The 22,716-nt window shown below is 37.2% G+C and overlaps 1 protein-coding gene across 5 annotated transcripts in view; it reads right to left on the bottom strand.

Moving 5' to 3' along the window:
• The window catches only part of SATB1 (SATB homeobox 1), a 119,357-nt gene that overhangs the window by 33,120 nt on the left and 63,521 nt on the right, over positions 1–22,716 (bottom strand). For all 5 annotated transcript variants that reach the window (XM_027872341.1, XM_027872342.1, XM_027872343.1 and 2 more), the window contains exons 8-9: positions 18,205–18,417; positions 7,160–7,315 (exon numbers count right to left, since the gene is read on the bottom strand). In XM_027872341.1, the coding sequence (XP_027728142.1) occupies positions 7,160–7,315; positions 18,205–18,417 (369 nt within the window). The remainder of the gene's footprint in view (positions 1–7,159; positions 7,316–18,204; positions 18,418–22,716) is intronic.

Consider the following 22,716-nt stretch of genomic DNA (forward strand, 5'->3'; position numbering starts at 1 on the left):
GGAAAACATAACATGCTAATCTCTCAATGGGGCAGCTAGGTGGCACCATAGTGCACAGAGCAGCAGTCCTGGAGTCAGGAAGATTCATCTTCTTGAGTTCAAATCTGGCTTCAGACACTTACTAGCTGTGTGACCCTGGGCAAGTCACTTAACTCTATCTGTCTCAGTTTCCTCAGCTGTAAAATGAACTAGAGAAGGAAAAATGGAAAATGACTCCATTATCTTTTCCAAGAAAACCCCAAATGAGGTCACAACAAGTTGGACACAACTAAAACAATAAAGAAAAACAGCCTCTCAAAAATGGATACAAACTGTTGTAGTAATTTTTAAGTTTTTGAATTACTATTGCCAGTGAGCTTTAATTGTAAAATAGGACACCCTGCTCATTCATGAAGAATATATTTAGGACATCTAAGTGAGGAATCTTTGAATACTCGTTGTGCACTTTCAGGGATAAAAGGTGCCAGAAATGCAGACTACTCTGAGATGACTAAAAGGACCAGAACAGTCTTTAGGGTGGAGCTACTCAATTAGCCTGATCTCTGTTCCTTCTCCCATGACACTTTTCACCTCCTCCCAGAGGTAAATTGGTCCAGGACATTGTACGCATCTCCTTCTTCCTCTCCCTCTTCCTCTCACCCCTTCTCATTCTCTCTCTCTCTCTCTCTCTCCACTTTCCCCTCCTTCCCTTTTCCTCTTCCACTCCTCCCCCTCCCCTCTCTCTTTTCCCCATCTCCCAACCCCCACTTTCCTGGGAGCTCTGTATCCTAGTGAGATTACCACACTGAGTGTGACAGTGAGGCTGGGCCGAGTCCAAGAACTGGGAGGAACAAATTAGGCATATCTGCCCCTAACCCTTCCTGCTACAGATAGATGCTAATGCCACAAATACTAGAAACCATGAATCATGAATCCACATAGGTTTGTCATATATCTTAAAATGTTACACAGGTGAAATCTTGTCAAAAATCATTTTCGTTAAAATGAGCATTTCAAGATTAGCATGAAGATTCACCAATCAGCCAGATGCATTCTGGAGTTTCTAAAAACTAAATTTAATTCCAACAAAATAAAGGACATCTCTTATTAATTTTGGGGGGTGGAATGTCACCTATGCCATTTATGTGATCGCTATGTACTACTTAGCAAGCTACAAAGCTTGGAAAAAGGTTTTTTTTTTCTTTTAAATTGCTATTTTAAGCTTTGCAGCAGTACAAGATACAGATATTCAGCCCTCCAAATAATTTCTAGTCCTATTGATTTGTGACATGCCATATGGCGCTTATATTGAAGACATCCTGATTACCATATCAGAATTCCTATACTCAAATTAAAGGTCAGAGTGATTTTTATCATCTAAGATCATGAGAAATGTGAGAGCTCCTTAGTCCTATCTTCTGCTACTTCAAGGCCTGGAATCCAAGCTACCAAATCATTTAGGAAGTATTTAAAAGGAAAGCCAGTGACTTAAAATGCCTGTCCCCTCTTGGTGGAGCCATTTTGCAAGAAGGTAACAATTCTCAGCTACGTCAATTTCTGGACGTGACAAGTATCAATGTTTAACTTTTACAATGACATAGGACCAAAGGTAAAAGAAGGAAAGATAATGCTGAAAGCATGCCATGTTAAGTCTACTTTTCATAATCAAAGTCCTTTGTCTAAAAAGAACCCAAGTCAAAGGAACTTACACATGGAGACGATTTTTCAAACACTTCTGTCAATGCAACCCAAGGCTGCAGGAAGCCTTGCTTCGCAACCATGCTACAGAATGGGTAAGCCCCACCTTTTCAAACATTAAAATCAATGTAACACTTCAACATACAAAGCACCTCCTATAGTACTACTAATGTGCTCGTGCTGGACATACACCTTAAGTCTCAGAGCTCTCGAGGGGTTTGCTGTGGAATAAAATTAGATTTCAACATCTGCCACCATCAAGAAAAAATTCCATTTCTGGCTCCCATATGAAAACACTGTAACCAATGAATGGTAACTGAACCATGATACCTTAATGGTTATTACCCAAATCAACTATTTTTTTTTAAACAGTAAAATTAGGGGATTCTGCTTTCATAATTATTTGAATGTGTTATCTTACTAAATGTTTGACAGAATCCCAATATGATTTAATTGGAAAAAAACTGCTGTTCATTTTAATATTCAGAGTATAAAAATATTCATTTGTAGTTATTCACACTATGTTTAGATCTCATCTTTTTTTCCATGCTTAAACATAGGTAACTTACATTCCTGAAATAAGTATGAAAATCTAATCTTACTCTGGATTTACTCAGAAATCTCTATTAAATCAAATCCCATGTGTATCCCTCAAGAAGACACAATAATAGAGTAATTCTATAATAATAAACCCTACTAAATGCATTCCAATATAATCCTGGGGATCTTGGCCAAATGATTTATCTTTTCTAGGCCTCAGTTTCCTCACTTGCAAAGTGAAACAGGTTGGATTGGATAATGTCTGAAGTCTCTTCCAGCTTTAGATACATTTGAGCAAAGACTACAAGCACATTTATGATTTGTATAAGTACAAATTCTACTTTTGCAATTTAGTAGGTATTTAAAAATTATGCCAGTGTAGTTTAATGTACCTGCCAAAGTCTTCTAAAATTCTAGAAAATTCAAACTTTAGCAGCAACAAAAGACTTTTTGATGACATATAAATTAGCAAAACCATCCTTGTCTGTGAATAGGCTATTTTTTCTTCTTCTAGATTATATACACAAAGAATTGGGTTCTAAGTCTTGATTCTAGGAGGACTGAGGACTGGGTTATCCAGGAAGGAAAGACTCCCTCCCAGCTCCCCTCAGTCTCTTCCTGAACAGCCCGATATGATCAATTTCCCTTTACCTGTGGCATGGTTAGAGGGCACATGGTGCTGCTCTTTAGCTATTGAGTACCCCATGATATTTAAATGATTAACTCAAAAGATGAAGATACCAGGGCAATCCCTTAGCTACAGGAGTCAGATGCAAACAGAATAGAATGAAGGGAAGTAAATTGTCCTCCCCTTCACGTTCATGCCCAATCCTCTCTCCAAAGGTCGGTGCAAATCTAGCCTACTCTTACAGTTTAGTCCTAAACCATGAAAAGCTATCTGTCTCTTCCAAATTATTATTTTTTTTAAGAGTTGAAATTGCTGATCACAGACAAGGCTAGACTGCTCTGTAGGTAGTTTTTTCCTGATCTGCATCTTCAACATGTTAAAACAGAACTTGAGTAAATAACCATGTTTTTATTCTTCTCCTGGCCTGCTACTCTCCCTATGCTGGCAGAATTTGATGCTTTGTAATAATGTTGGTTATTCATAACGTCATAAAGAAGAGAAAGAAAAGGCAGTTTTAGGAGAGTCAGAGAGAAGAACAAAATGGTTGGGGGGGGCAGTGGTTAGGGATCCATCTTGGGGACCATTCATCATGGGGAATCTAAATTGATTGGTCATTTTCTTCCCTGCTTATATTTTGTGAAGTCCTTTGGACCAGTGAGATTTACCTCAATCTCATAGAAAGAAATCAGTTGGGCAGAATGCTTAGAAGCTGATCTTTTCTTTCACACTGGGAAAATGGTCTGCCCTTAGCACAGACCCTAAGAAAGAAGGCTGTTTAAGAAATCCAGGAACATCCATCCCTCATGTGACTATGGTAGGCACAGTCTGGGTGAAGAAGAGAAGGCTAGCTTACATTTAATAAAGAGAATCCAAGATGGCTGCCGAAAGCTCCACCACAGGACACAAGACAGATATGAACGGACCTGTGGGATCAGTTAAGGCAAACATGAGATGACACAGAGTTATGTACAACTGTGTGATCTCAATGTGTTATTTTTAAACAAAAAGTAATTGTTTTTATATCAACGCTAAATTCCATAATTTAATTTTAAAAAACAGTAGCTTGCCTGTTTGTGATGTTTTGGCAGATACCTTTGCCCTCTGAGAAAGAAAGCCTTTGAACCCTGGTTTTTGAGGATCTGGGTCAAACCCCAAAGACGGCATGTCAACAAGGGAGAAAATAACAAAATATACTTGAGCGTGAGCTCCTCCTCCCTACGAAATGAAATATCCAGAGTGAGAACAGTGGCAGGGCTAGGCCAGGGGCTGAAGGGAGAACAGGACATTTGCCGTTAATGTACAGTCTTGCCATGTAAATAAAGACATCTGAAGAAGCATACAGGTTTGAAGCTGCTCGAACATTCTATCCTAATTAGAAACATTTCAAGAGCCCTGTAATTTCCAATCAAAATTACAGTAATTTCCGATATACAAGCCATGATTCATGACAGAATTTTACATTCCATGAGAGATTACAGTGGCCTGATGTATGACACGCTGAGTACAGCACTAACATAAACAATTCAGTTTAATGTTTAAACAGCACTTGATGTTTAGAATCCCACAATAAAAGAAACATATTATTGTAGAAATTATCACTTTGACAGTGATTGAAGGGTAGGCAGGCATGTGGCCTATAAAGCTATAATTTTTACAGTCCACAGCTTGAGCTTAATCATTTTTATATAACATTTCCAAAATATCCCTTAAGTATTCCTTACAGCCTATAACTTAAAAAAGAGTAACCTAGTACTAAACTGAAGCTTACGTTAAGTTCCACGAGTGATGTTGCAACCGTAAAATGTTTTTAAATGCTAAAAATGCATATTGTAACATCGCAGACCAAATACATGATTGTAGGTTTTACCAGAAATGGACAGCTAAGGGATTCTCAGTAAAATCACTTGGGAGAGCTGTCAAGGATACCGGTTTTCTAACTCTGGGGGAGGTTGCTTGCAGACAGGGCTCATTCGTACACTAGTCAACAAGCTCGCTGGGGTGCAGGGGCTAGGCAGTTTGTCATCAGAGAGGCTCCAGAACCCAGGACAGGTACTTGCACAAAGCAGGAACCTAGTGGATGCTTGCCCAACTGGATGAGGCATGCTAGAAGTTTGCAGTTTGTAAAACCTGACATTAAAGCCTAGAATGACCATAACACCTTCCACGGAAATATTTTCCAATGTTTTTGTTGAAAAGAGAAAGTAATCCTGTATTCTGCTCAGTCTCTTAGCTCCTCTCTTAATTGTGTTGTCAACACATGCATACATGGTTTGACTTTGCTCACAGAAATTATTTTAGTAGTGATGACAATAAAGTGAAGAATCTATAGCAATACTACTCAGAACATCTTTTCACTTCCTATTTTTCATGAAATGAATAGACTGCATAATTTTTACTCTTCTGCATTGATATTCTCAATTTTCATAAATTTATAATATATTGTGCATTGTAATTAAAACACTTTATATATCCATACTATTTGGAAGATTTTTGCATAAAAGGAAAATATACAATATGCCACTATATGTGAAAATTTATTTGGAGGTTAAAGAATTCAGCTTTCCTTATAACAGCAGCACTGAGCGAGGAGAGGTTATAGTTAGAACAGAAGAATCAGAATTATTATTTTAAATATTTATATGAGGGAAACCAAGGTAGTTAGAATATTTAAGTAACAGTAATAATTCAGGGCTTCCCCTCCCCACATAATATGCTGCTCTGTGACAATACTCAAAATTTCCAGTTCTCCTATACTTGTAAATAGGATCCAGCAGTGAATTTTAAAAATGTTTTATTCATCATGACCAAGTAGGATTTGTAAATGTAATGTTCTCTCTCCCTAAACTACCTTGTATTAATTATATATGTGTGTGCATGCATGTGTATAAAATATATATACATGTATAAAACATATACATATGTATATGTGTATACATACGTGTGCATGTGTGTATATGTATATACACATGTATATGTATGTATACTACACACACTTGCTGTCTCTTCCACTAGAATGGAAACTCACTGAGTTCAGGGACCATTTCATTTTTGTCTCTGTATCCCCTAGCACAGTTCCCAGAATCAAGTAGGTGCTCAACAAATACTTGTTGTTTGATTGATTGATTGGTTTTTTTCAGACTGTTCACACAATCTCTCCCCCTACTCTATTCCCACTGTCCTGCCCCTAGTCCATTCTGAACCTTCTTTTCCCTCTATGCTCTTTGCCATGGAAGTCTCTCCCACTCTGCAATGATTGCCTCTAGGCAGATGATGCCTAGATATTTATTTCCATCTTTATTTCCATGTTTTAATCTCTCTGTTCAGCTACAGTGCTGCATTTCCATCTGCAACCTGGATCTCCCACCAACAACCAAGTTCTACATGTACAAAATTGAATATATCCCCTGACAAAACCTGCCCATGCTCTGGATGTCCCCATTTGTGTCGAGAGTACCATCATCTTCCTAGTCAGAACAAAACCTCTAACCCATCTTTGACTTTTTCCTCTTCCTCCTTTCACACCCAATCAGTGGCCAACTTCTGTCAATTCTACTTCCTTTATCCCTAATCAATTCTTTCACAAAGCCACCAAATCGATCTTTCAAATATTCAAGTCTGTCCATGTTTCTTCCCCACTCCAAAGGCTTCAGTAGATCCTTATTGCTTATAGAGGAAACTGCAAACTCCTTAAGGCAACATTTAAGGTCCATCACAATCTGACTGCAACATCTACAGCTATATTTCACATTATTTGCTACCTCTTCCTACCCTACCACATTCCCGTCAAATTAGACCCACTAGTTATTCCCCCATTTTGTCCAGCTCCTTTCTTCCTCAGTTTGTTTCTGCTGGGCATCCTTCATACCCGGAACACAATCCAGCCATGTTTTCTCTTGTTAAACCCATCTTTGCATTGAAGAAACAGTTCAGGTATAACCCTTTCAAAGCCTTCCCTACTCTCATCTGAAAGCAATGTCTCATTTACTCCCATCACGCTCTACCTAATATCGGATGTACTTGAGTACATATTCTATCCTCCTCTATTATATTAAACAAGGATTAGGTTAATTTTTCATCTTTGTATCCCTAAGCACCCAGATACTCTAAATAAATGTGTAGTGAATTCAATTAATACCCCACAAGAAATTACGTTCTTAACTAAAGTATACTGTTGACCCAAGGCATGACTCAAGTGCATAGAGAAAAGAGATGATGATGTATTGACAACCCTACTGGCATCATTTATTTAAAACCAAATCAAACAAAAAACCCAACCCAAACTTGTTGATTCCTGGTTTTGGGTTAGGCTCTTACCTGGCTTTTGGTTGCTGCAACCTTTGCAAAGAGTGCTTGGGACACCTTTGCTCGCTTCATTTCCTGCTGAATCTCATCGTAAATGGAAGCATTAATGTTCATGGCATTGTTCTCTGGCTTCCCATTCCGCTCCGTGGCAATTGTTGCTGTTTTTACCTATGACATATTTTAAATATGACTGTCATTCTTTGGCAGTGAACAGAGAGATATTGCATTGTTCAGAAGATCTGCAAACACTGTCTCCAAACTGGATGATGATGTACTTTTACAATAGCCTTTTCTACAATTCGGTCATCTACCATTATGTCCTGCCCAGAGATCAAGCTGCCTGAGCTAAGGAAGTCATATTGTCACAGGTGACTGCATTTGTAATAGGAGAGTCACTGCCAACTTACAATTAGGAATTACAGTGTCATAAAGTGAGTTTTCTGGAAAACAGACAATAGCTCCAAAGACTTGAAAACCCTAAAAGAATTATTCCCCAATTATCTTAAACTGCAATTCTAACCTAAAAAAAACAATTAAAATCATAATGTAGAGGGATTATTTCTTCATTGGTGCCCAATGCCTAATACAGATAATTATATCACTGATAGGTATTACATATTTGTGGCCTTTTAAGTATTAGACTTTGCTTTTATGCTTTTTCCTCTTACCTGTTTCATTTTAAAAATCTTCCATAACAAAGCAATTTACAGTACTGCATATTTAAATCTTCTATCCATCCATGAAACAGGTATAGTGCCTTTCCTAATTATCATAAAGGCCTGTTCTACTTTACACGTGTATGTCCAAGCTGTTCTGTAATTATTCCATCTTTTTCTGGCAACCATGTATGTAGTTTTTCCTTCTGACTTGTGTCCCCACACTATCAAGGACTATTTCCCTCTATCTAAAAAGGACATTATTGTACATTACTCAAAATGCACAATGGTTCAATAAGATTTTTTTTTACAATATGTGACCTTGAAGTGAAGCATCAGCATTGAAGTGTATCAATGGATATGAAAATGCCAAATTGATAATTTCAGATAGTGTCATAGATCTTGGGCAAAAGCCAAACTCAACTTTAAAAGCTTACTGATGTTACTATTGGGTTTTTTTTTTTAAGTTCAAATAAGTAGACGTTCTGCTACATTAAAACTTTTTTAATGTGGGTTGATGCTAATTAACGTGAGAACCTTCATGAAATCTATATAGAAACGATAAGATTTCCTTCACTGTGAAATTAAATGTTAGCTGGTTTAGAAGGGAAATCTTATCATAAATGTACTTCTCCAACTACAAGAATTTCTTAAGGACCTAATTTTATAGGGGACTGTACAGAGACCTAGATCCTTTCTATTAGTAACTTTAAAAAAATCTCATTTGCTAATGTATAACAGAAATAGGAGAAAATCAATTTTGTTTTAGGATGAGCTAATGACTTCTGAATTTCTAAAGATATGTTTCCCCCTTACAATGTTACACAATTTGTCAAATGTAAAAAATTCATTTCCATGTCCCACAAAATCCTGGGTATATAAGAGTGTTTTGAAACAAGGGAAATTATTTTTTTCTCCCATAAATACTAAATTTTTTAAACACTTGGTTCAACAATTTATTTTCCTAATTTTTATAAAATTATTCTTGGACTACGAGGCGATTATTATACTGGTTGAATTTTTAAATTGCTTTTTGAAAACAGAGAAGCTGTTGATAAAATAAAAGAGAAACAAATGTCCTATGTAGAAAGTAAGGCACCCTGGACCTTCATTTCCCTTCACTACTAGCAGCCAAGTGACCTTGGGAAACTCAACCCCTGTGACCTTCAGTGGCCTCACCTGTGAAATGTTGTTGTCAAGCTCCTAAGGTCAGGGGCTGGGCCAGAAAATACCTTAAGGGAGATCCCTTCCAGCTCTGGAACAAATGATCCAAATTATCTAATGACCCTTTTATAGGTGCAGTGACATAAAAGCTCCCGGTGAAGTAATTTGGGAAATGATATTGTAGGGTCCCCAAAGACCTAACACATTTCTAGCAAGTGCCCACACCAATGTGGTTTACAATTTGCAATTTATCTATGAGATGGTCCTGCTTTGAGGCAAAAGAATACATTTGTTTATGTCATAGTGATACTTTCATTCACTATTTTTTCCCTTCACTGCTTAAGTAATAAAGAAAAATAATTTCAACATTACACTGAAAACCCTTTGTTATGGAAATGCTGCAGGGGGTATATGTTCCAAAAAACACTGGAGGTAAAGACTACAGCTAGGGCAATCTACTTAACAAAATATAAAGTGTAAACTAAAAAACATAGCTCTGGGTACTTCTCAACAACAACTCTTTTCACTCCTTTGCAAAAAGTACATGCTTGCTCTAGAATTTAACATATGGCACCCGGACTCTGTTCATCTCTTTCAGTCCTCCCATTTGTTTTCTGGGTTCTGTCCAGCACAATCTCTCTTGAAAGATCACAACTTACAACTTATGAAATCACATAAATAATCCATTCAAAAACTTAATATCATCATATATCACAGCTGCGGCTATTTTCGGGTGGAAACCAAGTTCTTGCCAAGCTGCTTTTCCAGGTTTTTTTTTTCTAAAAACAAAGAATGTAAAAAAGCACTGCAGTGTTTACAAAGGCAAGGAGAGTAAACCTTCCTTAGTCATTTAAAAAATATTTAGAAAAAACTTATCCTTCCCAACTTATCTCCTCAGATACATATCTCATCATAGAAGATTGATTATGGTTAGGAGAACTCACGGAAACAGTTTTTGAAAACAAGGCACATGCTATTGCTTAAGGGGTAACCAAGTTGAACAGGTTTTCACAACCAGGGAAGCTCACATTTTTCCCCCAGGGAAAAATTGAAATAAAAATTTTTTATCTCACATACTCTACCAAATACTGTTTTAACTCAGAATAACAACAACAACAACAACAACAACAAACCCACACCCTTCTTTAATCCAGGTTTAGCTTTTAATATTATGTCCTAAATTAAAATTCATAAAGTAGCTCATTCCAGGCAAAACCCCTTTTCAGCTGTAGTCGGCAAACAGCACAGGCAGTATAATAAATGCAGTTGCTTTCAGAATAGCTTTTATCAAGGCAAGATTTGCTACACACTCCATGAGTACAGAGGTGCCCAGAAGTACTGTTAGATTTATGTGGTGGAGCTTTCGTTAGCTCTTCTCCCCCGTGGGCACAGGCAACACCAGTGGGTGTATTCATCATCATTTATCATTAAGGCAAACATTTTCAGTTTTAAAAATCATTTCCTGATTATTTATGATTTATAGGAGGCATAAGACACTATTAGATTATCTGAATTTGTAGCATTTTCTATAATCTGTGTTCAGCATTTTGTTGTTCAGTCATTTCAGTCATGTATGAGTCTCTGTGACCTCATTTGGGGTTTTCCTGGCAAAGATACTGAAGTGGTTTGCCATTTCCTTCTCCAGCTCATTTTACAGGTGAGGAAACTGAGGGAAAGAGGGTTAAGTGACTCGCCCAGGGTCACACAGCTAGTGTCTGAGGCCAAATTTGAACTCAGGTCTTCCTGACTTAAGACCTGGCTCTCTATCTACTGCACCACCTAGCTGCTCTCCAAGTGTTCAGCATAGGATGTATGGCGGTTCCAAGGTTAAGGAGGATCTTTATATAGAAAAGTTCTTGTGAAGACAAATTGGGAAGAATTTGGGGAAACTATTCTGATCCATATCTTAACAACTTAGTATGATTAATTCAAGCATCAATTTTGCATATGTGATTTTAAGAAAGGAAACTAAAAATATAAAAGTTATCTTAGCAATATTGCCTAAAAATGCAAGATTTAATTTTGAAGTATTTTTTATTTGTTCCTGAAAAATACTCTTACTGTTATGAGTAATGATTATTTAATACTTTGGTTTGTGTGTTTTGAGGATCTTTTATCTATTTAAAATAATGAAATTAATTTTGTATAAAATTTGCATATTTATTCTCTAGCTTCTTAAGAAGAAAATTAAGAGAAAAGTTTTTTTTGAATGCTTTACGTCATTTGGAAACTTCCTATAATATGATCTATGGTATCCATGCCATTGGGTTCTATGTGTTAATGTAACCATTTTAGAATGAGATGATCCTAATATAACTTCCTTGTATCAGGATCTATGGGACAACGGATTCTGCAAAGGAGTGGGGTGGGTTAGAAGGAGTCGGCAGGATACTTCTATGAACTTTATACTGAAGTAGATTTTTCACACATAATTAAGATATTTCTTAAAGCACTGTTCTTCCAAAACACATAATGCACATAATCAATACTTAAGTTTAATAAACATATGCTTTAAAAGGAGATTTTTTGAAAAAAATTCTTATAATTTTCTTAAAAGTGGGTATTGATTTTTCTCTAAAATTCTAACTGATTAAAGAATGAATTACAATTGTTTAAGCACAGAAATTTTCACCCTAAAACTGATCTGAGCTTTTTTCCTCTTAACAGAGAGATGTGGGGGGGGGGCAGGGACACTGTCTATAAATGTCTAATTTTGTATGAACTGCCACATACTTGCTATATAGGGAGAGATGGGATAACTAGCATTGATATAATGTTTTAGGGCTTGCAAAGATCTTCACAAATATCATATCATTTATCCTCACAACAACCTTGGGAGACAGATTCTATTATTATCCCCATTTTACAGATGGGAAAAATGAAGCAGACAGAGGTTAAATGACTTGTTCAGGGTCACACAGCTTGTAAGTGTCTGAGGCCAGATGTGAACTCAGGTCTTCCAGTCTCCAAGTCAAGCACTCACTCTATCCAATGTACCACCTCTGGGTTCATGGTGGATGGGGAGGATATAAGATGATTTCCAAAAAAGGTATCAAAAAAGTATTTTTAAAAATTGACCTGGAGTAGGCAAACTAATTTTCAATTCAATTCAAATATTTTATGTGCCATGAAAAATAGCATTATTGAAATTTAGCTTAAATTTTATTTAGAACACTTCATAAGATCAGCCAGGAAATAACTTTTTAAATCCAAAAAAATCTTCATTGATTGGTTGGTTGGTTTATTTTTTTTTTCATGGGCTCACAGGAATTAGCAGTTATCAAATTCATCGGAGGAGGCAGAGCTGTCCCAAAATTTTTGAATCTAGACCAAGGTTAAATGCATCTTAGGTGCACACTCAAAAAAAATGACCCAATGACATTGACAACCATAGACTCTAATCTAATCCAGTAAAGCTAGAAGGTATCATAGAGGCCATCTAGTCCAATCCCCTCATTTTACAGATATGGAAACTGAGGCCCAAAGAGTTTAAAAGTGAGCTGAATTTACTATATTATCTCAGGAGGTTTTTTTTTTTGGTTGTTGTTGTTTAGTCCACTCACACACTCAATGTATTCACAATAGTATAACTTTCCATCTTTCACTGAAAAAGAAGATAATCAGTAGTCTTATTTTTTTCCCATTCCAAAATGAATATTTCTTTTTTTACTACTCTTTTGTGACTTTTGGTGAGAAACAAATGTTTTAATATAACCCAGATGAAATCCTTCAAAAGAGCTGTCTTACTTAATAGAGGGAAAGTAAAGCAGGTGATGAGAGGTTGAGTCACAAATATCCAACAATAAGGGAAGGTCAATTAATTAGTTCCTATCCCAACCTCATCTCACTGGATATTAAGGAAATACAGCTGTTTTTTTATCAGCCATAACATAAGGAGCCACCCCCTCATTCATAAATTTTTTCAGTTTAGAGAGCCAGGGATATTTTGTTATATTAGAGAATATGCTGATTAAATCTTTTACTGTGCCCCAGCAATGAAGTTAGGGTGAAGGAACTCAGAAGCTGTAAAAAAAAAAAATAAGGAAGGATAACAATTTTATGTATCATAATGTTTTAAATCATATTGTCCTCATTTTACACATGAAGAAACAGTGATTAAGCAAGCTGGCCAGTCACACAGTTAGTCAATGTATGAGGAAGATTTAAATCTAAGTCTTCCTGAGCCCAAGTCTAGTGATTCATCCACTTGGCCACAACACACCTTTGGAGCTACCTGGATAGAAGTAAGTGAACCAAGTAATTCACTTTATTTGGTCACATTCTTCCTATGAGTCTAGTTTAACTCACATCCTAACTTAGGCTTCCCAGAACAGCCTGTCCTCAGAGCATCCCTAGCGAATCTGAGTGCACCAAGGAAAACCCCCTGTCCTGGATTCACATAAAGATGGGATTAATTTATACTCAACCCCACAATCCAAATAGGGATCATTACAGCAGTGTGCTTTGGAGATTGTATTTGGAATATGACTTGATAAGAGAAACATCAAGATTTCTCAACAGTGATGAATGCGTGCAGAATGACTGGAGGCCGGTCTAGGCTGCTCTAGGGGCATCTGAGCTGCTTTTCTCTTGATTTTGTTCCTTTGTGTTTAGTTAGAATTAGACTGACCAGGTGCACACTAATTTTGTCTGTAAACCAATTATGATTGGTACGTTTTTGATTCACAGTTTTTTATTGTGATGTACCATGAACATATTAAAACTTCTTGTGTGGCTTATTATCACTAATTTTTAAAAGTTGCTACATTTCAACTGCTGCTAATGGTAGTACTCTTGGATTACTCTAGGATATGCATTTAAAAATACAAAACACATGTTTCAATGCCACTTCACTAAAAAAAAAATCAAAAGAAGTTTTAAATTGAAGTATTGAATTAAATCCACCCAAGAAATAGTTATTAACCTATAATATTATCTAACATTAAGTTGTGATAAGTGGCTTCTAGGTTGGAAACCTTAGAATTTAATAGTCCTTGATTTTTCCTTCTCTCTTTAAATCCCAGTTGCTACCAATTCTTGCCCATTCCACCCTTGATTAACATCTTTTACACTCAAACTTTTTTTTTCTTCCCACTGATATCAACCTACTGAAGGATCTAAATAGGTCTTCCTACCTCCATTCCCTAGACCCTCTCTCTAATTTACCTACCCTATCACTGCTAGATAAAAGGTTTCTTATGCATGGCTGTATCATAATGCTCCATGGTACACACCTAGATGGTCCCTATCAGCTACTAAATTAGTCAATAAACATTTCTTAAGCATCTACTAAGTGCCAGGCACTGTGCTAAGTACTGGGGATACAAAAAGAGGCCAAAGAGTCTCTGCTCTCCAAGAGCTACAGTTCAAATTTCTTTGTCTGTTAATCAAGGGTCTCCAACATTATTATACTTAGAAAGCACTTAGCAAGTGTTTCTTAAACTATTTCATTTTTACTTTCTTCCATAGTAGCATAGTGAAAACAACACTGGGCCTGCAGTCAGGAGGACCTGAGTTCAAATCCAGCTTCTGACACTTACTAGCTGTATGATGCTAGGCAAGTCATTTAACCTCTTCTGCCTCAGTTTCTTTAACTATAAAATGGAGATAATAATAGTACCCACTTCCCATGGTTGTTGTGAAGATCAAATGAGACAATATTTGTAAAGTTGGCATGTTGCCCGTTAAGCAGTAGGCATTTAATAAATGCTTATTTCCATATTCCATTCCCTTCCAGATATTCTACAGGGTAGCCCAGTTAGGTGACTTCATTTCCCAAACTTGCTTGGCACTTGTCTGTCTTTAGGCCTCTGCTCAAGGGAATCCTTTTTATTTAATGTCATCACTACCTTCTCATGCTCACTCTCTAAAGCCCACACATGATCAGCAACGCTCTTCTCCCTAGACCACACAAAGTGACTTATTCTCCCCTCCATAATGTACTTGTCATGTAATATTTTTACTGATAGTTATCGGTATTTGGGTTTTATGGTAAGGTACTAGATAGTAAACTCTATGAAGGAATAGGTTCAAGTCTCCTATTTCCAACCCATCACGTGTACAAATAAAAAAGTGAGGTTCTGAATGCACAAGCCCTAGCCCTTCTCCAAAAGGGCCCTATTGCCTCTGGGATAAAATACAGGCTCCTCCTTTATGCTCTTGCTGCAAACTACCTTTCTCGACTTCTATTTTTGTCCCCTCGACACACTCTACATTCGGCCCAACTGACCCCACGCTTTCCATTCCTCACACATAAAATACCATCTCCCCAAATTGACCCAGGATGCTCGCCAGACTGGCTTGCCCTCCTCCCTCACCTCTGCCCCAGAATCCTGAGTTTCCTCCCAAGCCCCAGTGCCACCTTCTACAGGAGATTATTCCTGATTCGCCCCAGATTGCCTCCTTCTCCCAAACTTGGCTTGTACTTCCTTTGGAAATGTTTCACATTTTCTTATGGTTTGCATGTTGTTTTCCCTGAGAAGTTATAGCTTTTTGGAGGATAGGGATGGTTTCATTCTTACTGTTGTATCTTTAGCACACAACACAGTGTCTAGCACATAGTAGGCACTTCATAAATGCATTGTATTTCTCCTGGCATCCAGAATCAGGCTCTGCACAAAGGAGGCACAAAATATATACGCTTTTGCTGCATAAAGGAACCTTAGATGAAGTAGGAAGCCAATTTAAGGATGGATGTTACAGGAGAGACAAAATGACACATATACTACCAGAATCATCTTACAACTCTATTGGATGGATAAGTATTTGGCTTTGATAAACCATTTTAATTTTAAATTAACATCACTGGGTAGTTCTGTATTACTTATACATTGTATTGAAATATTTGCATTACTGGTCAGGTCTACATAGCTTGAGTGGCCTGATTAACTGATTAATTTAGGAAACATAGATGGGGCATATAAATAATTCAGAACAAAAGAAATGATCTCTGTGGGCTCTCCCAGTTTATCAAAGAACAACAGTTTGTAAAATGAAAGGATTCTATCCAATAGTAACTTACAATAAGAGTAACCGGGTAATATATAAGCTACATTGCAACAATGAGGCTGCAGTAGTTTGGCGAATACATCTTGTTGGAAGGGACTGTTTTATTTCATAGTAGAACACAGAAAAGTACTAAGGCACTAAAAAATCCAACAATAAAAAGCTGTACTTAAGTAAAAAGCCAGCCAGGTGACGAATGTGTGAATAAGGCAGCTCCAAACTCAAGTCATTACTCTGAAGGAACATGGGTTCCTTCTGCGAGTACTGTAGCTTAAGCAGTGTGCCAAATAACCCACTGCAGTATCTATTTTAACGATGAATTACCAGTGCCTGAACTTAGGTTAATAACTGAATCAACGGGCTTCCAAAGGGTTAACCCCACACAACAGATGCACTGTCTAGTGCGACAAGGTGCATCGTGCATTTATTAAGGGCCTTTTCTTTGGCCAGGCAGAGAGCCCAGCTCTGAGGCTTGAAGACAAGAACTCAGAGGTCCTTGGTCTTCAGTTGCTTATCCTCTACCGGGGAAAAACAACATGAGAATGCAGGCAAGTTAAAAACAAATGTCTATTTTCAGGGGTTGGGGGGACTGACACTTGCTTCAGCTTAGGATTCATGGAGGATGGTGACCTTGAGCTGAGCCCTGAAGGAAGTCACTCTTTTAAAATGAATACAGGCAAAGCTAGTTTCATGTTACTAAGAGTTCCACCAAAACATTTTTTTTTTTTAATGAAATGACAATACAGGGAGTATAGAATCCCACAGGACCTACGTTAGAAAGGGATTATCAGCCAAATGATGCTAACCCAGTGCATTTATACTTTATGGTGCTGTTTGGTTATAATGCATTAAGAATATTATTGTCCATAATATTTCAGGGCAATCTTATACAGAGTACAGCTAGGAATGAATAGTCTCTTTACCTTGAAAAGTAGTTTCTAATGGATTTTACATTCTAAACTCAATTAGGAATAAGAATAATAGACCACTGATTAGCACAGTCCGCAAAAAGTAGGCTTTTCTTTTACTATATTATAGTGTCCACCTTCTTTCCTAAGAAATTTCTCTGTACTACTTCCCAATTTTACCTTCATTAGAATAAATATATATCCTTCCAAGGTGACTACTTTGAAGACAAGAACACTCATTTAGATGCATAAGTTATAGTAAACTTGTTTTAAAAATACATATACAACAAACCCCAATCACTTTCATTACAGTATAGCCATACTCCATATGCTAATCATGTCTAGCAATGAAAGGCTATTGAAAGATCTCAGACTAGAAGCTAAGGCCATAAGTTTTGCTTTGTTTTGTTTTTAACATAGGGACAAGAACAGAAAGAAGTGAAAATTCATCTTTTTTTCCTTGGGTGAAAAATTTATACTGAAATACACAATATACCTATTTCTGGGGAAATGGACAAAATTCTTTATAGGTCCCCTTTTAAAGCAGCTTTCAAGGACTGTATGAAACTTAATTATGAAAGATTACAAATGAGATGATTTGTAATTGGGACCAGCTGCAGTGTATATTGGAAAGCACAAATACAAATAGAATTATTTTCTCTTACTACAAACCACAAAACTCTGGACCTGAACTGGAGGGAAAAATTTACCTTTTAAACTATTTTTTTCTTTTATTTAAAAAGTCTTCCCTTAACAGTAATAAGAGAAATATCTGATGACTGACTATATTTTTGCATAGAACAGCAAACTACAATTTTTTTTTAATCTACATAGGATTTAGAGGTGGATATTGTAGTTTGGGGCTTCTTAACCTTTTTAATGTCACGGACCCCTTTGGCAGGCAGATGAAGCTTCTATACCTTTCTCAGAATAAAATTCTTTAAAAAATTCACAATGGAAGGAAATGCTCGATTTCAGTTAGAGGTTAGTGAAAATAAAGATGTATCTTTCTTTTCCTAACCAAGTTCATGAACTGCCAGAAATTTATCCACACACCTGTGGGCCACAGGGATTCCTAAGAGCTCCTATGGAAGGTCCATGACTTGTCCAAGGTCATAAGAATGGTAAAAGGCAAAGCCAGGATTTAAATTCAGGTTTTATTTCCCCATCTAAATCCCACACCAGATTCGTTATTTGAGGCCAGTTCCAAATTACAAGGTACTCAAGGAAGAAAATTTTGGGGTGGAAACCCTTCTGTGTAAAGGAAAGGGACGAGCCCAATGAAATGCAATGCTCCTACGCGTGAGCGGGGATGCTCCTTTACCTGGGGAGGACGGCTGGGGGGTGTGCTTATCAGAGGTGCTGGACCCATAGCGGAGGCTGCATTCAAACTCCTTTCCCTTTCATCCTGGTAAATTCGATCCCTTTCAGCTTCCGGCAGCTGCAAGAAGTTCTGCATAGCCCGGAGGTTAACCAGCAAAGACTGCGAGGCAGTCTTGGGGTCCTCTTCCTTTCGGAGGATTTCTGAGAGCAAGCCCTGCAGGGGAATGAAGACGAAGGCGTGAGCTTGTGCCTGGGTCCTGGGGAAAGCACACTGTGCCAAGCGATCCCTAAGCATTGCTTTTTCTATTCCACTACGTTTAGAAAATGAACAGTCAGAGGCATTAATTCTGCATAAGAATATATTAGTGACAATTTAGGTGGTGTAGAAGAGAGCCTCAATTGTATTCTTAATTTTATTAAGCATCTGCTTTACATACAACATAAACTGAATCTGCCTAATTGGTCTCCTTCCTTTTAGTGGCTTAACTTGCCATGAAATCTTTCACAGTAAGACAATTGAGAGAAGTGAAGATGAAGTGAAATCCTCAGCTCAGCAACATTAGATTGCATAGTTCTCATGCTGGCTAGACCAAAGCTGCAGAAAAATCGGCAGTTCAATATGGAAAGAAAAAAAAAAGCCATCTTGAGAAAGGAAAGACGGACTTTAAAGGAAAATGCTTCAGAAATTTGATTAAACAAATAAAAAAAAAACACTCCCAAGGCACCACTTTAGAAGCATTAAAAATACTGCACATTAGAATATAACCAGCTCAAATTATTTAAAAATAAGTGACACCAATTGGCCTTTCAATTTTATACTGGAGAATTACACTGCCATACTCCAAATACTTTCAAATACTATCCTGCTATACCAGTAATCTAATATGTGTAATGCTGAAATTTTGAACTTCAGAAGACGCAGATGTAATTTGAAATACATAACTGCTTTTCCACATTACAAGAATCCACAGTAGAATGTTAATGAAAAGAACATTTGTCCTTTTATGAAAATAGAATTTAAGATGTTGTATAGAATATCTGCATTTCCTAGATTACTAGCACCTCAAGTAAATCATATTAGCAATTTCTAAGCTAAGAATGGTCATCAGCAATATGAGAAAATTATCATGGCAAAAGAGAGCTTTTATGATTGATTCCCCCATCAAGGAGGTCATTACTACTTTATGACAAATTCTTTTATACTTTTTGAAGAATGCTTTTAAGAAAGTGAAGATTTCCTTCTAAATGTTTCAGTTAATTTTTTTGAAATTTCTATTTTTCAAGGACTGAGCTTCCTCCCCTTTCTCTATCTCCATCCCTTTGTGTGAAATAACGTCAGGATCACCAGAGCTGAATTTGTTTCTTTGCCAACAAAATGGAACCAGAGATCAGAGATTTAATAGATGAGGTGGGCACAGTCTGCAAGTGGCCATCAACACTTAGGATTCCCCTTTCCAAAACCTTCGTAAAAATACCATTGGGGGTGGGGAACAAGAGTCTAAAGCACGGGACAGTTTGGTAAAAAGGACGTAGTCTTTAAATGTTATGGCATTTTAAAAGCTTATCTGCAAATTTCTTTTTTTAAAAAATCTGCTAACGTAGATCACTGTCAAAATAGCTGGGTGCAAACTTGATGAAGACAACACTTTCTTCAAAATTCAAGGTAAGAAGGTTGCATATAATTAATAAGGGATAGCTTCTACGTAAACATGTTCATATTTTGCGTCTTTATTGCACAAACTATGTCATGAGAATAGAGATAATGACCACCAACTATGACTCAGTTGTAACTTCAAGAGAAGTGCACAAATTAGATTGAAATATGAAAACAGAGCTTTGAGGTACTTGTATTAGGCAAAGCTCGTTCCTCTACAAAATGACAAAGCCTGCAGTCAATTCAATTAAAATTCAACCAAAAAATGTCATCAGTCATCCAGATTGTTTATCCGTATGATGTCAACTGGGTGGTTCGACAGAATTTGTGACTGAATTGATTTAGCAGGTGGTGTCATAGTGACATAGTCTAAGAGATTTCTTAAAAAATGAAAATGAAGATTAGGGAAACATTTCCCTCTTTCTGTCCATGTTTCATTTTGCCCAAATACATATGGATGATTTCATAGATATCATTAAAAGAAAGCAGGCAATAGAGCAAGAGAGGCTGTAAAATGGCTCCATGTATGACAGGCACACATATTAAACGTCCATCATCTATATTATATTCTTATTAAATGAAGTGTATGCAGAGTATCCAAAAACAGTGTAAAAACGGTGACTAGTCAACTCTAATACTGATGGATAGAAAATTCAAAGTAATACTTCATTGAAACCTTATGAAAGTCTTGGGGAGATTATAGTGTGGTAGACATGACCCAAAGGAGCAGGCTATGGGACAGAGTGGTTTGAAAGGAATCAAATAAATATCTTCTAGGCAATTATATTTGGAAAGCCTGATACTGGACTTTAAAAAAAATGAGACTGCTTTTCTTACGTACATTCAGAGCAAGAATAGACTTAAGGCATCACAAAATTGTAATAGAGAAAATGTAAAGAAAAGAGCAAGGTTGGGGAGAGGTTCTATGTTTCGTTCCTTCCTGCATCTAAGATGAAAAAAGTCCTTGTTTGGATTAAGAAATGAGGCAACATGGCTTATTGAGTAAAAAAAGCTGTGTCAAAGTTTGAGGAGATGGTATAAGTAAGTTTTATTGCAGGTCTCTCCTATCAGTTACTAGCCATACTTGAATATTTTGAAGAAAAAAAAATATTTTCATTCAACATAATTATCCTAATGGTTCAAGTGCTTAATTTTTGCCTTAAAAAATCTTGGGGAGAACTGAATCATTGCCACAAGCACTAAAGTAATTGTAGATAGGCCAGTGTAGATAATACCAGATATTTTGAAACCAGTTTACCCATTGCTTTCAATGGGGGGAGTGCCCCCTGGTGGACAACGCATGGGAAAAATAGCTACAAAACGTTTTGACCACAGTTTATGACTATGTTAAAAACATTATTAGACCACTTCGGAAAAATTCTCTCAGAATATAGGTGTCAGGATCTAACTACATGAAAACACTTGAATAAACAAGGTGTTTTTGTATGTACGGCCACTGTTTTAGTTCTCCCTTACAGTTGGGAATACATGGTGACTTGCGATTAGTATATCTAAGGGGTTACTTCAAAATGCGCAATGGTCATTCAATAACAAAATCTCCTTGGAGAAGGGCCCGAGATGAGCCTGCCTTCCAATGATTTCTGCTTCTCAAGTCAATAGTGCCATAGCACAGTCCCAGAGTCTGGCACTTATTATATGAGGTGCTGAAATGTCTGGATACAAACTTATTGAACATATTTAACACCCTTATTACTTTGTCCAGTTTGGGGGAAAGGAAACTTGTCCATAACATCATGCTGAAGTCATGGTCACATTAGTGGTATGTGTGCTTGGGTGGCCAGTCATCAAAACCTCACATCTCACAAAAGTTAAAATGTAGATGCTACAAGATTCTAGTCTATTATGGCAGTAGACCAGAATCTCATATGTTACATTTGAGACCTTAAAAGGCACATTGCTATTATTCATCAAGGGCAAGGTTCTTACATGGTATCTACATCACCAGTTACACACACGCACACGCACACACACACACACACTTTTTTCCCATCATTAAAAAAAATATATATATATATATATATACTGAAATCAACCCAAATGTTTTTAAAAGGGCAAAAATAAAAACTAAAAATACAGAAAAACTTAGCTAGTTTGGAAGAGCACATTTACTACCAGTTTTATCCATTTCCCTTCTTTAAAGCCCTATTGTGATGCTTCATTCTAATACAGAAATAACCCTGAGTTCTTAAAAGACTTGCTGGCAGAGAATAAGCTCTAAGCCTGTGCACTAGCTGTTTTTCCCATGCCTGGAATGCTTTCCCTTGCAACCTCAGACCCTTAGAATTCCTCCATTCCTTTAGTATTCATATTCAGCTCATGTCTCTTCCTGGTCCTCCTGGTTGCTAGGGCCTACTCCCCTAAGACTACTTTTCGACTAATATATAGTTCTTGTGTGTGTCCTGATATGTAGGTATATGTGCATACGTATGTATGTGTATATACGTATAAGTGTGAATGTATATTTCCCCTCATTAAAATGAATGTAAGCTCCTTGAGGGCAGAGGTTCACTTTAAGTATGGGTCCAGTGATAGATTCTGTCTGTTGTGTGAGGACTAGCATGAAACAGCTCAAATGGTCACATGGCAAGGATGAAGGATGACAGATGGACAGTCCATTAGTACTCTAAATCAGGAGAAAGGAAGGAAGGCCTCTAGAACATTAGGGGGACCCACTGTGAGGAACATATGGGAGGGGGCAGACAAGGATCACACGAAGGATGGGCAGGCACAGACAGACTGCAGCCTGCATTGGTAGGCCTAGGCAGTGAGGTGGTGGCCTAGCCTAGTGAGTAGAGCACTGGGCCTGGAGTCAGGGAAACCTGAGTCCAAATTTGGCTT

Source organism: Vombatus ursinus, unplaced genomic scaffold (genome assembly GCF_900497805.2).
Source record: "Vombatus ursinus unplaced genomic scaffold, bare-nosed wombat genome assembly UNPS02014799.1, whole genome shotgun sequence".
In the NCBI taxonomy this organism is placed as follows: Eukaryota; Metazoa; Chordata; class Mammalia; order Diprotodontia; family Vombatidae; genus Vombatus; species Vombatus ursinus.